General features: G+C 38.0%; 2 protein-coding genes across 2 annotated transcripts; both read left to right on the top strand.

Moving 5' to 3' along the window:
- Positions 1 to 10,876: 10,876 nt before the first annotated feature.
- apoda.1 (apolipoprotein Da, duplicate 1) lies at positions 10,877 to 12,508 on the top strand. Its single transcript, XM_034105429.2, has 4 exons — positions 10,877 to 10,994; positions 11,520 to 11,641; positions 11,755 to 11,840; positions 12,244 to 12,508. Exons 1-4 carry the CDS (start codon positions 10,878 to 10,880, stop codon positions 12,477 to 12,479), a joined length of 561 nt encoding a protein of 186 aa, XP_033961320.1. The 5' UTR covers position 10,877; the 3' UTR covers positions 12,480 to 12,508.
- Positions 12,509 to 13,471: 963 nt separating this feature from the next.
- LOC117463020 (COP9 signalosome complex subunit 9) lies at positions 13,472 to 20,482 on the top strand. The gene is made up of 3 exons (XM_034105430.2): positions 13,472 to 13,664; positions 14,685 to 14,757; positions 18,006 to 20,482. The coding sequence occupies exons 1-3, from the start codon at positions 13,566 to 13,568 to the stop codon at positions 18,041 to 18,043; spliced, it is 210 nt and encodes a 69-aa protein (XP_033961321.1). The 5' UTR covers positions 13,472 to 13,565; the 3' UTR covers positions 18,044 to 20,482.
- The last annotated feature ends 1,387 nt before the right edge of the window (positions 20,483 to 21,869 follow it).

Here is a 21,869-nt window from a genome sequence, read left to right as displayed (position 1 = left end):
AGATCTGGAGACTGGCTAGGCCACTCCAGGACCTTGAAATGCTTCTTACGAAGCCACTCCTTTGTTGCCCGGGCGGTGTGTTTGGGATCATTGTCATGCTGAAAGACCCAGCCATGTTTCATCTTCAATGCCCTTGCTGATGGAAGGAGGTTGTCACTCAAAATCTCACGATACATGGCCCCATTCATTCTTTCCTTTACACGGATCAGTCGTCCTGGTCCCTTTGCAGAAACACAGCATGTTGTTTCCACCCCCATGTTTCACAGTAGCTATGGTGTTCTTTGGATGCAACTCAGCATTCTTTCTCCTCCAAACACGTCTAGTTGAGTTTTTACCAAAAAGTTCTATTTTGGTTTCATCTGACCATATGACATTCTCCCAATCCTCTTCTGGATCATCTAAATGCTCTCTAGCAAACTTCAGACGGGCCTGGATATGTACTGGCTTAAGCAGGGGGACACGTCTGGCACTGCAGGATTTGAGTCCCTGGCGGCGTAGTGTGTTACTGATGGTAGCCTTTGTTACTTTGGTCCCAGCTCTCTGCAGGTCATTGACTAGGTCCCCCCGTGTGGTTCTGAGATTTTTGCTCACCGTTCTTGTGATCATTTTGACCCCACGGGGTGAGATCTTGCGTGGAGCCCCAGATCGAGGGAGTTTATCAGTGGTCTTGTATGTCTTCCATTTTCTAATAATTGCTCCCACCAGGCCCGGCTCCAGGATGAAATGACTGAGGGGGCTGTTAAAAAATCCGAGGGGGCGATTTTTTTTCAAAACAACGAAAAATACTTGCAATGTAATGATTTGACACATCAAGCTTTTTTCCTTCTCACTGCTCTACAATCTCTTTGCTTCTTTATTTTTATTCCGGATTTACCCCTCTCATTCTGTTCTTTTCCTCTGATCTTTAATAATAGATAGTTGATAGATAGATGCCTGCACTTTGGTTAACAGACTAACATTGATTTCCTCAATTTATAAATTGACAGGCTCTGTGATTATACCATAACCTTTTCTCCTCTATCCCTTAACTCGTCTTCCTATACAGATTTACTTACCTCTAGTCAGGTCAGGATTAAAGAAACATTAATCTGGTTGATTTTTTATTTTCAGGATTGAACGTTCAAATCAAGGCCTAAAACCTGGCATTTCTTAAGAAAGTGACTAATATATAAAACAAATGTAATATTGGATCAAACACTACACCAAATGGACAGACACAGATTAAAAATACAAATATAGTCCCCTGGTTTGTCTCTAGAGTCTAACTGCCATGAGAAAAATCAAATCAATGTTCCAAAATCCGTCGCTGGATGTCGCTCATTGTACCAATACGGTTGATATAATACATAATATTATTATTCTAGTAAAAGGGCTCACTTTGGCAAAAACCTGATCCATACAGGCAGCCCTAAATAATAACAAGTAACCATCATGTGTGATGCTATCTGAAGTTGTCTGTCTTATTTTCTGTAGTAGTATAGGCGAATGCTAAGGGCGCATCAACCCATCGGGGGCACCGAAAATTGGGGAGAAAAATTACATCATGTATTTTTTAGCTGCCCGGATTATAACAGACAAAGACTCATTCTGAAAACTGGAGGAAAATAATTATTTAAAGTTTTTTAATAATTGTGACATTTATTGTACTCTTTGATGGATGAATGATGCTCAAAGTGAAGGGGCAAATAATACAACTGAGGGGGCAATGCCCCCTTTTGCCCCCTCGTGGCACCGGGCCCGGCTCCCACAGTTGATTACTTCACACCAAGCTGCTTACCTATTGCAGATTCAGTCTTCCCAGCCTGGTGCAGGTCTACAATTGTGTTTCTGGTGTCCTTTGACAGCTCTTTGGTCTTGGCCATAGTGGAGTTTGGAGTGTGACTGTTTGAGGTTGTGGACAGGTGTCTTTTATACTGATAACGAGTTCAAACAGGTGCCATTAATACAGTTAACGAGTGGAGGACAGAGGAGGTTCTTAAAGAAGAAGTTCCAGGTCTGTGAGAGCCAGAAATCTTGTTTGTTTGTAGGTGACCAAATACTTATTTTACCGAGGAATTTACCAATTAATTCATTAAAAATCCTACAATGTGATTTCCTGGATTCTTTCCCCCCATTCTGTCTCTCATAGTTGAAGTGTACCTAGGATGAAAATTACAGGCCTCTCTCATCTTTTTAAGTGGGAGAACTTGCACAATTGGTGGATGACTAAATACTTTTTTGCCCCACTGTATGTGAAAAGTGGTCAATTACATAAGCAACAGTAACATTCCTGGTGACCTGTTTTGGATGTTGTGATGACTGTCTAATAAACTTCTAAACAACTAATAAACTTCTAAACAAGTTTCTCTCAAGTGGACAGATATTCATAAGCTGTTTTATTGTATATGCATGGGTTTTGATGTCTGAACACGCTGCATCTTTGTGGGAAAAAATACAGTAATGTTAATCAAATTCTGTCAGAAGCTGTCAAATAAGCGTAGGATAAAGGTCACAGATGGTGCAGCCGCAGCGACCTCAGAAGCAGCAGGAAATATTCTCAAGCTGTATGTGTCTCACTTTCATATGTTTGACCTTTAACCGTGTGTGTTCACAAGTGCCAGGAGTCCCAACGTGACCCCATGTGTCCCGACATGTAACGTTTACTGTAGCTGTGACCCTGTCAGTCATGTATGTTTATGTAGCAATTATTTTTAATAATTCTTCACTGTGTTTTGGATATGACAAACGTTTGAGATAATTGATTGATGTAAGTCACGTATAAGACGTTAGATTGTCAAAATTGTCATATTCCATCGCAGATTGATCTTTTATAATTCCCCATGGTAGAAGAAGTACTATATTATACTCTACGTAAGGCCAAGTACTAATACTTCAGAATATAAATACATTGTTACAAGACCTGCTCTCACACGTTGGCATCAAAATACACTTAAAGAACCAAAATAAAAAGTACTCATTATGCAAAATGTAGGTATGAAAAGTATACACGTTCTGTTTTTTGATTGTAATTATAATACATGTATGTTGCAGCTTGTAGATGTAGAGCAAATGTATATACTTACAACTTAAACTTTACCTGCTGTATAGCTTGAATCTATGATAATACATTGTAATTTATACATTTATTTATTTTTATTTATCTGAAGAAGCTAAAACTAAATGACAAATACATGTAGTCTAGTACAATATCTTTCAAATGTAGTGAAGTAGATAAAGTTGCATAATGTTAAAGTAAAGTTTGTTAAGTAAATGTACTTCTTACCACTGCTCAAGATACTTTTGTCCACAGTGTGGGGACTTATATCCCAACATTAAGGGCTCAGTTGTATCCAGGTTAACCAATAAGAGTAGAACTTAATGAATTATCAAGTTACTCCTGTGTTGGACATGTCTGAATATCTAGAAGGCCAATAGTAATTTAATGTACCAATGCACAACAGACAAAATATTTTCGTAAAACCTTTTTCTAATGAGCATCATGGCTTTTATAATGCTGTCAGTGTGGTAAAAGCCTTGAAAATGCATTTGCACCATGGAAACCCTGCGGTGGGAAACCGTGTCACTGGAACAGGTATGTGCTGGTCTAACACAGGGCACATTTCTGGCAAGTCATAATAGGAAAATCACAAGTGTATTTAATTACATTAGGCAAGGCAAGGCAAGGAAAGGCAAGTTTATTTATATAGCACTTTTCAACACAAGGCAATTCAAAGTGCTTTACAAAAAATGAAAGACATTAAGCATTAAAAAAGAAAAGCTAATAAAATAAACATTAAAAGGAAAAATACATGGATAAAAGTTACAGTGCAGTTTAAGATATGAATAGTTCAATTAAAAGCAGCGACAAAAAGAAAAGTCTTCAGCCTGGATTTAAAAGTAGTCAGAGTTGCAGCGGACCTGCAGGTTTCTGGGAGTTTGTTCCAGATATTTGGAGCATAATAACTGAACGCTGCTTTACCATGTTTAGTTCTGACTCTGGGGACAGAAAGCTGACCAGTCCCTGAAGACCTGAGAGATCTGGATGGTTCATAATTTAGCAGGAGGTCAGTAATGTATTTTGGGCCTAAACCATTCAGTGCTTTATAAACCAGCAGCAATATTTTGAAATCTATTCTTTGACACACAGGAAGCCAGTGTAAAGACTTCAGAACAGGACTGATGTGATCCACTTTCTTAGTGTTAGTGAGGACTCAAGCAGCGGCGTTCTGAATCAGCTGCAGCTTTCTAATAGATTTTTTAGTGAGACCTGTGAAGACACCATTGCAGTAGTCGAGTCTACTGAAGATAAAGGCATGGACAAGTTTTTCCAAATCCTGCTGTGACATTAGTCTTTTAATCCTAGATATGTTCTTTAGGTGATAGTAGGCTGATTTAGTAACTGTTTTAATGTGACTGTTGAAACTCAGGTCAGAGTCCATGACTACACCTAGATTTCTGGCTTTATCTGTTGTTTTGAACATTGCAGACTGAAGCTCAGCGCTAACTTTTAATGATGGCTGCTCTGCACTGAGTAAAGGTATTTAAGTCATTTTTACAGCAGACATTTCGCCTTGTCATTTGAGGAGAAGCCCAGGTGTTACTAATCACACTAACGATGGCTCTGGGCTATTCAAATGTTGCATATTGAGTTACAATTAGCAAGCACGCTAAGCACCAAGGAGGCTAACAGGCTCTGCGTTGGGTTACAACCATACACACACTACTGCTGTTGCTACAAAAAGAAAATCCCTGATTTAAGGAAAAACAAAATTTGATTATGAGTACTCACAGGGTCGGCGTCATGGGGGGTCATTCGCAGGCCATGTCCCCCCCAAATGAGTCACTGTGTCCCCCCAACGCAGGGTGGGCAAGCCTTGCTACTTTGCCGGTTTTTTTTTTTAATCATATAAGTGAAAACGTTTCCACTAAAGGTTTTTTGTGTGAAATACGTCAGAAATAAAGAATACAAATATAAAACACAGCCTGAGCTGTGCTCACTGCTGCTCTCTGATTGGTGTTTGCTTGACCAATGACCCCCGACCTTTGTTTTGTTATCATTACGTGGCTGTGTGTTTAGATGAAAGCCCGGTGGCGATCTGTTCACCTGTTATACTTTTTATACAGTAAAGCCATCGAAAATAATATGATATACAGTACAGTACAAGTAGCCTACTTCTGGGTCTCTGTGTTTCATTCACATCTGTAATCAGTCAATACAAACCGGTGTATTTCCAAATAAAATGAAAACTGCTAAAGTCATACCAATACATACATCTGGAGATAAACATGTACTGTCAAACTATAGACCAATTTCATTGCTCTCACAGTTTTCTAAAATACTGGAACAAATCTACTATACAAGACTAAATGACTTCATCACCAAACATAACATACTCTATGAACAACAATATGGTTTCAGAGCAAATAGAACTACATCATTTGCAGTTATAGAATTTATGGAACACATTACTAAGGCAATAGAAAAGAAAGAATATGCAATAGGGATATTTCTGGACCTTAAAAAAGCATTTGACACGGTTGACCATGAATTATTAGTAAAAAAAACTACAGAGATATGGCATTAGAGGTGTTGCACTATCATGGCTATCCAGCTACCTACATAACAGGGAACAGTACGTTGAACTACAAAGCCATAAATCACAACTACTGCAGGTTACATGTGGGGTGCCTCAGGGCTCAGTCTTGGGGCCATTACTATTTATTCTGTATATTAACAATATATGTGAAGTATCAAAAATTATTAAAACCATTCTTTTTGCAGATGACACAAGTCTACTCTGCTGTGGGGATGATTTAGAACAGCTATTGGTCACAATGGAGAAGGAACTGAGCAGGATGAAGATCTGGTTTGACCAAAATAAATTAACATTGAACGCAAGCAAAACCAAACTCATAATATTTGGGAATCGATCGACCAATACAGAGAAGAAAGTCACTATAAATGGTGTCCAATTAGAAAGAGTATCGGAAATAAAATTCCTTGGAGTAATCATAGACAATAAATTAAGTTAGAAACCACATATAAGCTATATCAAAGCCAAAATATCCAAATCAATAGCAATTCTGAATAAAGCCAAATACCTAATTAATCAAGCTTCTTTGTTTATGCTGTACTGCTCCTTCATACTTCCATACATGATGTATTGTGTGGAAGTTTGGGGGAACACATATAAAACAAATACACATCCTATCTTCATCCTGTAAAAAAGAGACATACGAGTTATACATACAACTACGTACAGAGAACCAACAAATAAATTGTTCATCAAACTAAAAACACTAAAACTACAAGACCTGGTTGACTATAAAACTATTCAAATTATGTTCCAATCCGTAAATCAACAATTACCTCATAATATCCAGGGACTTCTCACACGGAGAGAAAGCATGCACATGTTGAGAGGAAACTGCATTTTCAAAAAACCACCCGTACGAACAAATGCCAAACTTCATTGCATCTCATCAAAAGGTGTTAGTCTGTGGAATAACTGTAATGATGCACTGAAATATTGTACAAGTCTATCCAAACTGAAAGTATTATTTAGGAGCCAAATCATTAATGGTTATGAACAGGACCTGTAAAATCCCATTTGTTGTTATTTCTTGTAATTGTAAAAGTAATTTATTCCTGATTGTTTTGTAAAAAAACAAAAAGCAAACAAATTAACAAGACAAACATGTCGCTGATGACGATGACCTACTATTTTATTTATAAGAAAAATATATGCTAGAGGGGGTAGGACCAGAAACGTTTTTTTAAGCTTCTTCTTGCCCCTGTTGAACATGACAGAGACTATTTGAGAATTATTATTGTTTCTTTTGTTGTTATTATTTGTTTTTTGTACTTTGTTATAATTATTAATTTGAGTGAGAAAAAAAGGAAAAAAAAGGGAATATATATATTATTATTGTTGTTTGTTTTTGTTTCTGACATGTTCAATAAACTGACTAATGAAGCTCGGCACTGTGGGTGTGGCACGAGCACATTTTGTGAGTGCGCGAGCGGTAACGTGGAATGTTGTTGTTAGCATCAGTTTAGCTAGCTATGCTAACGGATATAAAGAGCTGTTTCTACACCAAGGTGGAGGAGAGTCCTCTCCTGTCAGACTGAGAGGATCTTATAACCTCAGCTCAGTGAGGTAAGGACTCTCTCAGTGTTTAGATAGTTCACTTTAGTGTAAGTTATCTCAGTGGGTCTCAAACGGTTTGGTCACCATTTATGTAAACAAGTATTTGTGAGGAATACCTTTTATATGATCATTATAGATAGTTATAAGAGAATAATTGAAAAACGGGTATGAAATACTATAGGACAGTAACACAAGCATACAGTTTAAAAGGGGAGTGATTAGTAAAATATCCATAAAGAAAAAGTAAATCTGTGTACAGTTCTGTTTCATATGGATGCTGAGAGATGTAGGCTATCCATAGATCTCCTAATGTTGCTCTCAAAGTGCACCAGATTGATGCATTTAACTTCAATATTTTTAAAATAATCTTCCCGGGGGAGCATGCCCCCAGACCCGCCTAGAAGAGGTTAGGTCCACCCCCACCTAAAGCATGTTCACATGGATAGGAAATACATTTGCACACTTTTTATATGGTGGCCTATGTCCATATCAAATCAAGTTTTATTTATATAGCACATTTTTAAACGATTTTTGGTCGAGCCAAAGTGCTGTACATATAATATAAAATAACCTACAGTAAAGACACTTTACAGCAAATACAACAGCACAGTTTGTGCAGAATATCAGTATGAGAAAACGACACCCTCTGTCCTTATATGTTTCTGTTTTGGTGGTCGTGCCACAACCGTGCATGTATGCACATTGCACAAGTCATAGGTGCGCTATACAATAGCACTACACCCCTGCAATGTGTGTGAAAGACAATACACTTTACTGCATGTTTTTTTTTAATTGAAGTTGCGTTGGTGTTTGTGTGTTGGTTGTTGTGTGTGCCCCCCCTTGGTAAATGATTGCCCCCCCATTCGATTTGTTCTAGAGCCGACCCTGAGCACTCAATTGGCTCTACATGTGATAGAATATGGAAACAAAAACTATGAATTGAAAGCATGTGATTTTGCTGGGATTCTCCAGTGTCTTCAGCTTCCTTACTATTTCTCAGCCTTTTGATATTTCTGTTTCCCTTTGTGATCCAGCTGTTCAGCAGTGTGGTAGTTGACTTCCTTGATCATCTTCTGACCAAAAACAGTATTTGCTTCCATCCACAGAAAGACTTCAACGGGGCTTTGATGTATCCGGCTGCAGCTATAACAAGTATTTCCTCTCTGAAGCGTGCTAGCTGAAAAATGAGTCTTTTGATATTTTCTCATCTTTAATTTAACCTTGTTTGTAGCCGCTGGGCTTTGTCTCTGAGCAGAAAGCATTTAATAACAATTGCATTTAACTGACAGAGTTTGGTTTAATCTGTTTTGGGTGTTAAACAGCTGCCGTTTACTGCACCAGGACATTTCTGATGTTTTATTGAAGTTGAATTCACTGAGATATAATTGAATAGTGTTCTGCTTACATATATATTGTGTGTATTTTGTTGCATTTGGACCATGACAACATTTCTTCAAATTTTCCTTGCCAAATGTTTAATTGATGGATGAATGACTACAGCTTTTTGAATAAATTGATTAGGTTGGCAGACATTCAAAATGTACTGATCATGTGCCAACTTTCTTACTTTAACCACATGAGCATGGAAGCCATTATTTTAAGAAAATATGGAGAACAAATGGGCCAACCACTGTAACAATAAAAGTCCCCTGTAGCCCTTTGTGAATACGTGTTATAACTTATAATGTAAAATCAATACCACATAAAAGACACCTTGCCAGAATAAAAGATTACTTGGTAATGGTTGAAATGACCACTGTTAGTTTCACAATGATACAATGCCAAAACTGATTTATTTTACAAGTGATAAATTATTGTTTTTGCTTCACGCATAGTCGCTTATTATATGCCACCCACCAGAGCTAAGAGCATCAAAACTGTGACACAGTTCAGCTCAATGATTAAAAAAAAGACAAATCCTACAGAAACATGCCACCAACAAATCAACACATGCTAACGGTGTGAAAATTAAACTCCTGAACTGTTAGCTCATGCACTAAGTGGACTTGGCCTGACTCCTAATGACTGACAGGGTGCGAGTCATCAGTCAGTCTGACTGATGACTCGCACCCTGTCAGACCACCGCCGACACAGAGCAACAGCACAGAGAAACGTGTGGGCGTAGGAATCATGAGGGTCTGTGTGTCAGACATGTACACTTACAGGGGCCGATGCCATATAACATGTGTTTTTATGAAACAAGAAGTTTACATCTGTCTGAGGCTGTGAGGCTCATCAAAATAAATGCATATCGCTAAATTAGATTTGATCTTATTTTAGTAATTTTGTTCTTCAGAAACGCCCTCATCGCACTCACACACATGTTGTACAACCCTTGTTATCTGCTGACCAATGAACAGCTCTTCTGTTTTGTGGTGGTAAAATGTTCCCCATCCAGTTGAATCCTCTGCTCACAAGCCCACTACTCTAACCTTTAGGTCACTACTGCTATAGATCATTGTGCTTATTAGTTTCAAAAAAGTAAGGCCTGCACCACACTGCATGGTTCCGAGTTACCCACTAAATAGTTGTCAAGACATGCCACACTGACACATAGAAATCAATGGATGCACTAGATACAAAATTAGAAGATCACCAACGCTTTTACAGTTTTTCCTGTGGGAAACATGAAGATTTAAACCAAAATGAAATGGGAATACATCAAATAGTCATTGAAGCATTTCACTTCGAAATACAAATGTGCCCCTCGTGGTGGCACCATACTGTAGACGTAAAGTCAGGGGAGTCATTGTGAAACAGTAAATAACTGTAACCCAACCTTAAGTGGTAGAAAGAGTACGGAGACCTAAACTACTTTCTCAAGAGCTATGCAAGTTGCTAAAATACTCCTGCCATCTAATCAGTAAGCTACTGTGAAGTGAACATGACAACAATAAATCAATTTTAAATCAACATTTAAAAAATGGCGTCTATTTGCAGCTTGAGAGTCACTGGAATGCTCAGATATTTTATTGAAAATAAATCCACATTCCTGCCGTAGGGGACATCCAGATTGTTTTATAACATTTTGACTGGTGTGTCCCCCATGACTCCACTTTGCTAATAGTTTACTTCGTGTCTGAAATAAAGCTCTAAACAAAGACAGTCATTGATGACAGAGAGCAAAACCTCGCACAGAGCAACATCTCTCATTCAAATACCAGGACTTGTCCAACAGAGAGAACATATATCTGACCCACCAGGCCACAGAGGTAAGACATATATATTGTGAAGTATATAACATTTAAAAAAACTCAGCTGCTCATTAGTTTTCTAACTTTTTGTGAGGTTAAATGTTCTATATTAGCCCAAATTGATATTGTTGTGTTTGAAGGAACTGCGCAAAACATTTTCTCATCTAACATTTTATGATATTATATATATATATATATATAGTTTACTTGTAAAACCCTGTCACAAATGTTTGCATTCAGTTTAATAATTTGCAATAGCGTCTACCAAAAGTTGATATACATTTATTTAAGATTTGTGTTTATATTTCCCCCCGATATATTTAACTTGCACAATGAGGTAGATTCTCTTGCATTTACTTACTTTAAAGAAAACGTTTCAATACAGATTTACATTTCTAAAAAACACATGATAAAAAAAAAAGTAAAATCTATTTATTGGTTTTTTGAAATGTTGGATTTCTGATATGTTTTGCCTTATGCTTATCCTTATGCTGGAGGTTTCATGTTGATCTGTGTGATTTGGATAAACTCTCACAGGTAACAAAGCTCCACCATGAAGTTTTCTCTCGCTCTGGGTTTTGCCTTCATCCTCCCACTCATCAGGGCTCAGGTGCCCCATTGGGGACCTTGTCCAGATCCGGCTGTTCAGACGGCCTTCAACCTCAAACAGGTAAAAAATGCTTTGTACAAAATATTTAAAATGATTTGCAAGACTGATGCCCCGTGGTCCATGGAGAAGTGGGAGTGACATGAACAGCTGTGCTGCTATTTCAAAAGGAGAAAAACAATTGTTCAACATTAAACCAATGCTATGTGATTTTCTAAATGAAATGTATCGTGTTACATCTTATTTAATTAGCTTTCTTTTTGAAAAGTAGCCATTATAATTTATACTTTAGCATGGATGGCTAGGTACTTATTATCATCATCTTAACATAATTGTAATGATTATCGAAGTATTTGGTAAAGCATGTAGCTATTCTAAGCAGTACATTAACATATATTGTTTCTGTGATGCAGTGGAGGAGAAGTGAGAAGTGTAGCTTAAAAAGAAAATACAAAGTCAAAAGTACATTCCACCAGTGGATATTTTTTTACATTTGACTCAATCCACTAAAGCATGCAGATTTATTCATACTCTCCAGTCACAGCGCTCTGATTGTCTTTGAACTGGTGTGTGTCTTTGCCCTCACAGTTCATGGGGAGATGGTTTGAAATTGCCAAACTGCCGGCCCAGTTTGAGAAGGGTCGGTGCATCGAAACCAATTTCACTTTGAAAACAGACAACTCCATTCGAGTGGTCAGCTCTGAAATATTGTGAGTCCTATCTGCAATTTTCTTTGTGCAAATGTGGAGAGTCACGAGGTAATATTGGCATGGTGTGTGTATTTCCATAATCTAACTTGAAACTTGAATGTGGAATAATACAGAAAAGCAGAGCTGAGGAAAATTGAAGGGACTGGAGTCGTAGAGGATATCAAGAATCCGGCTAAACTGGGAATAAGTTATTCCTACGGTGAGAGAGACATTTTTGAGGATAAATTGTACTTTATTGCAATTTAGGGGCAAACCTACTGAATCTTGTGCAATAACTACATTAACCTTAAAGCGGAGCAAAAATATATCGGATTTATTTTAATTACTGTTAATGAAACTGTGTTTGCTTAAGATGTTTTACGTTTGTAGTGTGTTTCCAGTTTTAACTGAACTGATAGTGAAAAGCACTACTAATAATAATGTATTTTGTGAAGTGATAATAAAGGTTTTCTATTGTATTCCTATCCAATTTTATATGGTGTGTTTTTAAGGAGTTTTTAGAGTACTTTCTAACATGTAAATGCATCCCACTTTTTACTTTTGTTTCAGATCAGAGACATTGAAAGTGATCTGATTTTGTTTTGTGCTCCTTCCCACCACAGTCCTGCCCTACTCCCCTTACTGGATCCTGTCCACTGACTATGTGAACGTCGCCCTGGTGTACTCCTGCACCGACATCCTGAGGCTCTTCCACGTCGACTTCGCCTGGATCCTGGGCCGAACACGAAGCATGCCAGAGGCCACCGTCCAGAAAGCCATGGACACCTTTGCCAAGAACAACATCGACGTGAGCAGGATGATTCCCAGCAAGCAGCAGGGATGTGACAAAACCCTCTGAGCAGCGATGGAAATGAAGCACAAGATGGCGCTGTGGTTGACAAGAAAGAAGCAAAATTATCATCTCTTCCAGAAAAATACTTGACTCATATTTGGATAATTATGGTGAGGGGTGTAGTATAGGGTAGAATAAACTCAGTGACGATAATAAAACCATTTACTGCATGCTTATAGTAAGTATTTTTGTTATCAGGGGTTTGTAAGTACAAAAGCATTGTGTTTTGCAACACCTTTCTTTTTTTTTAGAAAAACTCAAGATCCCTGGTTGTAGTATTTCAACCAGGGAGAGTCAAGCTGAGTCACATTTAAGCTTTTCCTAATGAATAATGTCTGCTGTTTATTTTCATGAAAATAAAAAAATCATATTTAAATCAAATGATGAGTAAATCTGATGTTCACAAACTCGGAGCATGAAGTATCCAATTAAAGTCAATAAAACATCATGCTTTTCATGAAAACATACTGCATACATCAGAGTATAGTTTGAGTATTTCTGAAGACCCTGGGACATCATCATTATAAATGGAACATGAACACTAACTTTTAAACTTATATCATGAGAAGAATCATTTTTTAAAAGATTGTTTTAAGGTTATTCCTCTTATTCCTTTCTGTGCCTCAAGCTAATGTTAAAAGCATGAGACCCACCCACAGCTAACTCACACACATACAAATAAATCGTGTTTTACTTCTCTAAAAAGTTTAAACTCCAGTCTACTATTTAATGTATTATATTTAAACCTTAATATCACAGTAATTCTTAATAATATTTGAGTTGATCTTATATAATTGAATCTCTCAATGTTTGGTATGTCACAAATAAGATAAGTGGTAAGTTGTATGTGGTACTGACCTGCTTGATACATTGTTGTAATGCAATGAATAAAACACAATTTGTTAAATAAAATAAACAAATTGACAACACTGTTTCATCCATTAAAAGCTTACCTAAAAATGTGCTGCGGAACCTTTGTGTATTCACTCGATTTTCACGTCGGACTTATTTTCATCCTGCACTGCACTAGCTTGGCTGTGAACCTTTTTTGCTGATCATTTGATCCATATTACCTTGTGGTTTTCTTCATCGATGCCACTGAAGGATCAATCTAACTCGACCGTCGTCATGAAGCCAGCAGTGGATGAGATGTTTCCTGAGGGCGCGGGGCCGTACGTTGATCTGGACGAGGTTTGTTAGCTTACTAGCTAGCTAACTCATTAGCTTAGTCAAACTGTATAATACACATTTAGCGTTAGTTGGCTATAACAAATTCTTTATTCCTCTGTTATTTCCGCGTTTAATGCCTAATGTCACCCTAGTTAAGCGGTCATGTAACATTAAGTGCTAAAAATGAATGAATATTAACAAAAATCAATAGAGTAATTTCACTCAGGCTATTGTCAATAACAACGCTAGTGTGTTGCCTGGTAACGTTGACCTCGACGTGTGTAGTGTACTGCCGGTATCGCGTTAGCAAAATGTTAGCATACACAGAGCGGGAAGAAGTACTCGTATCTTTAGTAAGTAAGAACTACTACAGTATAGGAATACTCTGTTACAAGCAAAAGTCCTGCATCCTGCAATAAGACGACTATTCAGTTAACTAATTCGTATGAGTAATTTAGTATTTTCAAGTATTTTGATTATCTATAAATGTTAATCGTTCTTCATGCACACAAATTGATTTTCTTTGTTTTGTATAATTTTAAACTGAATTTATTTGGGTAGAAAGAAACAAGGATTGACATTCTTTTTGACACATCATACTTAAGTATTGTTAGTTTTATTTTATGTATGTTCTATATCTTAAGCCTACACACTGTATACTGTAGCAGCCATTATAAATATGTGTACTCAAGGCTTGTATCTACAGATACAGATAGCTGTGTTGGTAAATATTTATAGGGCTGCAACTAACATGTTATTCATCGATTCATCTGCTGATAATTTCCTAGATTAATCCATTAAACCTTTTTACAATATACCATATTCTGATTCAGATCTATTTTCTGCTTTGTTGTTCTGTTTTTGTCTGTATTTTTATTTCGGTCTTAGTGTACATTTATTTTGTCTATAACTACATTGAGAGTGACTTTGAACTGGAGTTACATTCCTTGCTCAATCATGCATTTTATAGCAATAGGATGTATTTCTAGATGTCTTTCTCGGGATGAATGTGTGTCTGACTGCATGTTTGTTCTCTTGCAGGCTGGGGGAAGCACAGGACTGCTGATGGACTTGGCTGCCAATGAAAAGGCAGTTCACCCAGACTTCTTCAATGGTGAACAATCTCTTTATAGCATTCTTTACAAACCCAAAACACTTGTTGTCAATTGTTAAGGAAATACTGATTAATTGTTGCTGCTCACTGAGCTAATATACGGTATGTGCATGTATTGTATCTACCACACTATCTGCTCTTTTACAGTTATCTTTTTAAAATATTATATAACCCTTTTTAGTATGAGTACTAGGTCTTAATTGAAATCTCATGGTTGATTTTGATTGCAGAAAATACAGACAAATGTGGCCAAATCTGAAACATAGCTTATTAGAGATCCAGTCAACATCCATCAAGATGAATATATGACATGTTTTTATTATAAATAAAATAAAATAATTCTGCCACATCACTATTGCTAAATAATGGTGGTACAGAGGGCAACATTTGTGGAAGTCCCCCCAGATACATTCTCCACTGAAATACTGCAGACTGGACGCGTGTCCAGCGTTTCAACAACGCTTCATGTGCCTGGAGGTGAGGAAATGTATAACTCCAGTTATTGCCTTCATCTGGGAGGAGTTAGGGACATGTAGTGCGGTTGGTGGTACCACTGGTTATTTGATAGCACTATTGAGTGTTCTGAATACTGGAACTACTCTGTTGAGTCGTCCTTTTTCCGCAACTTTAGTACTTCCATACTTTGGACTTCACACTGCTCTGCAGATTGTGTACCAAAGAGACATTTCTGTTTGGGTCATAAAGGAGATTTACGTCTTGAGAAGGTGTGTGTTTGGAGGGACTAAGCAGGAGAGGGGTGTGTTGCAAATACGGAAAAACAATATAAAAAAAGTATTCATAATATTAATAAATTCTGTTGGATTTCAAAGGGCTTTGTAGATTTTTGATGACATTTTACAGAATTTGAATCTTGTTTGGATTTTAATCAAAAATAAAATTGCTGTATCTCTGACTTTGTGCTGGTTTTCTGAACAGTTTCTTTATTATCAGACAAGGTACGTTTCCAGCAACATTTTTAATGAACACTTTCAGTTTGTGCAACCAAAACCTGAGTGGTCACCTTGAGATATTGAACAAAGTGGAAATGGTATAATGGGACACAACTGTAGAATCTACCCTGCCTACTCTCAAAGCCCTGCTTGTCGATGGAAACCTAGCTAGAGCCTAACAACCTTTTGTCTGTAATGAACCTCTCACAGAGTTTTACAAATCGATGTATCAACTCAAATACATTCTGCTCAGGTTATCTGAAGTAAGCTGAGGAGGAGTCAGTCAAGGCAGATTGAATCTATTAGCACATGATGTTATTTCATCTCTGGGCGTCAGTGAGCTGCTGGTTCCACAGCAGGACGTCTCTTTACTGGCCCCAAAACATTCCTTGTAGCCCCCGCCCCCCTTTTACAAACTGTGTTTTATAATGTAGTGTGATCTGTTGTCCCGAGGCGCAGCTACATCAAACGGCCACGAATTCTCGCCATATGCACGACACAGATTCCACGCAGGCTTCTCAGCAGGAGCTCTGTGCTTTGTATGAGGCTCGTTTATTCCCTGGTGATAGAGATATGTACCCCTTGACGTCTGCAGGCGCTTTGAGGCAGCTCACAATCCCCTGGCCTTCGTTTATACAGGGATCATACAATTCTCCACGTTAATTCATTTAAACAATGAGTGACAAAAGCGACAGTTTGAGGTAATTTGTGTTATTTCAGGAGGAAATATTCAGGCTGCAGCAGTTCTATAGAAAAAACACGCTGTAGTGTGTAGTCTTCTTGTTTCTAAAGGTTTTTTTTAAATACATATTTTACTTCCTAGGCTAACAGGACACTGCAGTGTAATCAAAAACTTAAATTCATCTTTTTCAAAATGTTTGCGTAGTACCGGGTGTTAGGCATGTTTAGAACACAGCATACTTGCAAATTCATTTATACTTAAACGAACTACCAATTTCATGGCTTATAGTGTATTATGATGTATTACTTCAACGGTGCTTCTTTTCATTAGACCTCTTTATTTAATCAGTAAATAAGGGTTGACATTGTACCGAAAAATGCTACAATGCACACTTTGATATTTTACACAACAAGGTGCTTCCAACTTTGTTGCAACAGTTTGGCAAAGGCTTCTTCCTGTTTCAACTCGACAGTGAACTGGTGCACATTTGGGCATCCACATATTCTCTGACATAAAGCGTACATGACATCGAGAAGAAAACTATTGTCCCAGGAGTGACAACATGACAGAAGTATTTTCTCACCTGTCACTTCAGTGTAGGTAATGTGTTTTTCTTTTTTTGTGAAGTCTTTCATTTGAGCTAAAATGTGTTTCTGTCTGATTTCTATGTTCTGAGTGTTTGATGACACCTTTTAAAACAGCAGTCTGTGCACGAAGAGGACCTGTGGAAAACAAAGTCAGCGTCTTGTGTGTGTCCCTTGTGTGTCTGCACAAAATGTTCTGTACGCAGGCTCACTGTGGACTGTACTTATACACAACAATAAAACACTATTTAGAGTTTTCATAAAAGCACCGGCCGATCATTAAACATTTCATGAGACCTTATGTACAGCCAATTCCTTTCTTTACTACATCCGTTTTTCCATTCTGAAGAGATCAGTTGATCAATCTATTAGTATGTTGGCAGTAACAATTAATCAGCATTCGTCCTGATAATCATATTTGTGTTTTTCAAGAAGAAAGACTCATTTATAATGAAATAATTATCAGGTGGAGTTTTATCATTTAAAAAAAACCCCATGGCTGCCTTTTTAAGACTTATTTCATGTTGAGGAAAAGCATAACATCCTCACGTTTGTGAACCTGTAACCAGCTGCCAATGTTTGGCACTTTTACTCAAATATGGAGAAAATGGATTATCAGAATATTTGCTGATACATTTTCTGTTGATCCATGATTCATTGCACGTCTAGAAGAGAATGTGATGATTGCCATATCTAAAAATGTGATTCAAACAACGACAGTAATGGTTGAAGTAGTGGTGAACTTCACTAAGCTGGATCGTGGTGAGTGTTACCTGCAGGAACAGAGGATGTGGCACATATTCCCGTGCATGTTCATACACTTCTGCTGCTGACCTCTGACCTCACAAACAGTCAGACCCGCAGGAAGGATGCTCAGCAAGAGCATTCCCAGATCCTTTTACTTTTATCACCCTGCAACCCTTCAACCCTCTCAACCTACATAACGCTGCTTTATGAGAAAATGGCTGGCTTGCGTTTGAAATACAGTGCCATGTCACTTTAGTTTAATGATTGTGTTTCTTTTCTCCACAGATTTTGAGGATCTGTTTGATGATGATGACATCCAGTGAGAGAGAGAAGCACGTCTTTGGAGTAATGATGGATTATATTCACATCGCTCCACACATTTTCTTCTGGTGGAAAGCAAACCAACCATTTACTGTCTAATAGCATACAATTTCCTTTCATAGTTCTCCTAGTTTTAGGCTTTAAAAAAAAAACATCCTTAAAAAGTCGTCCCTGGCTCCAGATGTTGTGAAATTCTTAAGATCCCAAGGATTCCTTCAGATATGGTATGTTTAAAATTATGAGCTTGTCTCGTACTCATGTCTTCCACTGCTTCTTAACTGGATTGCAGGTTTCAGTGTGCTGGAGAACACCTGTTAGGAGCGTAATTACACATGTGATGGGCAGCGGCTCCGTGTGCTGTCGCCTGTAAGCATGCTGCAGGTGGCATGCGATGAATGACTGTCTGCTAAAAATAGCTTAAATTATTTGTATGAGAGTGTGTGTGATAGTCGGATGTGTGTTGTGATTTCATATCTGCAGTGTGTCCTGTTACATTAATAGTTTGCATGTATGTGTACTCAGGGACGTGCACAGACATTTGGAGAGGCTAGTCTGAACTGGAAAAAGGGCCTCCCCCCAATAAAAAAACACAAGACCTTTTGAAAATTGTAACTTGTTTTTAATGTAAAAGAAACCAAACGATTATTACATCAACTAAATTGAACAGTAATTCACATCTCATAACAAAATAAGCTAAGGCGACTACTTGCATTCGGTAACTTGATTGTAAAACTGAAAACCAGGGACATTTTTTGTTTTGCGGTCCATATCTCATTAAAATATCTAATGTTAGTAACTATTAAAGACAAAATGGGGACAATTCTGTTTTAATGTAGTTTGACCATTGTAACTGCTGTGCAGGACATACTGATAAAATAGGGCCTCTAACTAATTACCTTAAATAAACTCACTAATTAATGAAACCAGTTCAATACGCATTATTCTTATTCTTATCATTCTTTATGAGCGCAGTAACGGTAAGGTATCTAATTACTTATTTATTTAGTTTTCCATAACTTAATAACAGAGATGGTCAAACTAAAGAGGTAGAGACATGGCAGAAATCCTACAATGAAGCGGGACAGTGAACTGTTCACACATGAGAGGGCGATGAAGAAAAGAGAGCGAGCGACGGTATCAAGAGGAAGTAAAGTCCCCTGGTTTGTCCCTTATAGCCTAACTGCCATGAGACAACTCAAAATCAAGTTTCCAAAATCCGACACTGAAGTGGTCTTAACGCACCGGCAGATGAGAGCTGACAAAGTGTGTTTCCCGCAGCGAGACGCTACAATACTAATTGTGGGTTTATCGTGTTGATTCGGCCACAACAGAAAACAGAAAAACAAACTCTCGGGCCGTTTCTCAATCTCGAGGATACTGGCTTCCAAGCCAATATTTCAAGGATGCTACGTCATCAAGTGCCGCCGAAGTACTGTTCCAATCTCCAGCATACTTGGAATTCCACCGAGGCCGCGTCCTTGGTTTGGGGGAAATTTCGAGGCTGCACATGACTTAGACTTCGCATCCTTAAAATCCCCACAATGCTTTGGGCACGGACCAATTTCAAAAACCCTTGCGGAGAATGGCTGAACCGACGCAGCACACATTTAAAGGTGGGGTAGGTAATTTTGGAGAAACCAGCTCGAGTGTGCTAGAATAAAAAAACGGAAAAAATCTGCCACTTCCTTACAGAGCCCCTCCTCCAACACACACGAACGCGCACATGACCAATGAGGGCACGAGATCAGTTTGGGCACAGATGGAAGGCTGACAGGCAGGTAGGCCATCCAGTTATTTTAGCCGGGCCGGCTCAGATGATTGGTCGTGCTCTTTACAGCGCCACGGCTTCCACAGATGACATTTTTTTGATGGATTTTTTGTCAAAGCACTTCAGATATTCATTGCTATCGGGATGTTAAGAGCATTCCATGGAATATAACAAAAAGTGTATCTCAAGCCGGTTTCTCAAACTTACCTACCCCACCTTTAAATGTAGGCCTAAGTATGTAGTGGCGTAGAACATGTAAATATGTTACTTTGTTACATTTGTTATCACCAAAAATGTGTTCCGTGAAAGTAAAGCAAGTTCATAATTAGATAGACATCGTGAGGTATTTATTTTCGGTGCAGTTTATGTTGAAACCGTTAGAGAGAGTGGCACACTTGTTAGCCTGTTCCATTCTTCTTCATTTTCCGAAGCCGTGGCTTGGAAGCATACTTGCTTCGTTTCTGAAGGAATTGACTTGGAAGTACGCGACTACCAAGCCAGCATCCTCGCGATTGAGAAAAACCCTCGCTCTCTCCAGAGGGGCAGCCAAACGGGCCGTTACCCGGGCAACATTAGCCCGTACCTGTGCACGTCCCTGTGTGTACTGTAGTTATAATTCCACACTTGTATTTTTGTGTTTAAAAGTCAATAAATAGCATTTTGTTTAAAGGAAGCTGAAAGTGTGTTTTTTTTTACAGAGCGCTTTTCCCAATTATTACGTAAACGAGATTCGATTTACCAACACGTTATGACTTTATAACTAGTTGCATATGGACACTGCCCAAGGACCCCTTTGCGTCACTTTTAAACTCACTGGGTAACCCTTTAGCTTCATTTTTCAATGTGAAGGGTAGTTCATTCAAAAACTTAATGTGGTTAATGTCACGTAGCTGACTTAAGTTTAGTAAATTGCATTTGAAATTGGTTAAATCTCAGCAACAAAATCTTTTGGTTTGGTTCAAGGAAGGTTTTGGTTTGTGTTTAAAAAAGTTGTAACTTAAGTGATGCAGTTAACGTAACATACACATTAATTATGTTGCTTTTGTGTCAATTCAACAAACAAGCTGGTTTCACCCAGAGAGTGAACATTAGACTCCTGGATGAAAGTCCAGCGTTTCCATCCGTACACCGCAATATCCGCAAAAATCAGACTGTCGATCTTTATACGTCACGTGTTCACCTCCTTTACTCCCATCATCATTACTACGACCACCAAAAGAAACCCTTCATGTCAAAAACTGAAGCAAGAGGGAGTCAGCTATAGGAATTGTAAAATGTCCCATTATCTTAGATCCTTACATTTTTAGATTGCGTTGCAGTTCATCCCAAGAGTATGAAGTGCAGATAAGTAAATCCGAGGAACCTCAAGGATAAACCACGTCTCTGAGCGAGTGTGAACTCCAATACTGAAGACAACAAGCTGAATAAAATAATCTAACTTTTGGAGAAGAGCTTTATAAACAAAAAAACCCAATTCTCTCCTTTAATATGCGGCAGCTTCCTGCCTATAACCACATTCAAAAGAAGACTGCTTAAAAGGAAATATAAATGGCCAGCCTAGTTTTCGCATCAAGCAAAAAGTATTTTTAAGATATAATGTTTTATCATTTCTGAAACCTAAGTATAGACTCTAACAACATACACCCTCAATATGAGCACCAATAGGAAGAAAGGTCATTTATGTTTATATTTTTTGGGAACAGCATTTTGGGGTTTTATTATTATTCAGCGCATTTCTGGGACTGACGAGAGGCGTTTGAAGAGCACAACATGCAAACTACAGGTTTTTTAAAACTTACCATGCAGCCAAACAGGGAACTGTGCTGTCAGACATTTTACTGATTTACAAAACAATGGTATTCATTTAGCTGAAACACTTGATTGTGCATCCTATTTGAATGAGGATTTGTAAAAATTAAACCGGAACATGCTCAAGGATAAGAGCCAATTAACAAAAGTGTCTGTAATGGAAAGAAATAATCAACGTTTCTTCAATCAAGCTTGATTAGCCTGTCCAGTCATGAACTGATATCATTTTCACTCTGTAAAGGAACATAAAT

Source organism: Pseudochaenichthys georgianus, chromosome 17 (genome assembly GCF_902827115.2).
Source record: "Pseudochaenichthys georgianus chromosome 17, fPseGeo1.2, whole genome shotgun sequence".
NCBI classification, from domain to species: domain Eukaryota; kingdom Metazoa; phylum Chordata; class Actinopteri; order Perciformes; family Channichthyidae; genus Pseudochaenichthys; species Pseudochaenichthys georgianus.
Note: the sequence above shows the minus strand (reverse complement) of the source record. Positions and strands in the feature narration are given on the sequence as shown.

Excerpts from the sequence above, each read along its gene's own strand:
- apoda.1 (XM_034105429.2), top strand. The coding sequence starts at position 10,878 with ATGAAGTTTTCTCTCGCTCTGGGTTTTGCCTTCATCCTCCCACTCATC. Across the intron at positions 10,995-11,519 it reads CGGCCTTCAACCTCAAACAG|TTCATGGGGAGATGGTTTGA; the intron begins GTAAAAAATGCT and ends TTGCCCTCACAG. Across the intron at positions 11,642-11,754 it reads GTGGTCAGCTCTGAAATATT|AAAAGCAGAGCTGAGGAAAA; the intron begins GTGAGTCCTATC and ends GGAATAATACAG.
- LOC117463020 (XM_034105430.2), top strand. The coding sequence starts at position 13,566 with ATGCCACTGAAGGATCAATCTAACTCGACCGTCGTCATGAAGCCAGCA. Across the intron at positions 13,665-14,684 it reads CGTACGTTGATCTGGACGAG|GCTGGGGGAAGCACAGGACT; the intron begins GTTTGTTAGCTT and ends GTTCTCTTGCAG. Across the intron at positions 14,758-18,005 it reads TCACCCAGACTTCTTCAATG|ATTTTGAGGATCTGTTTGAT; the intron begins GTGAACAATCTC and ends TTTTCTCCACAG.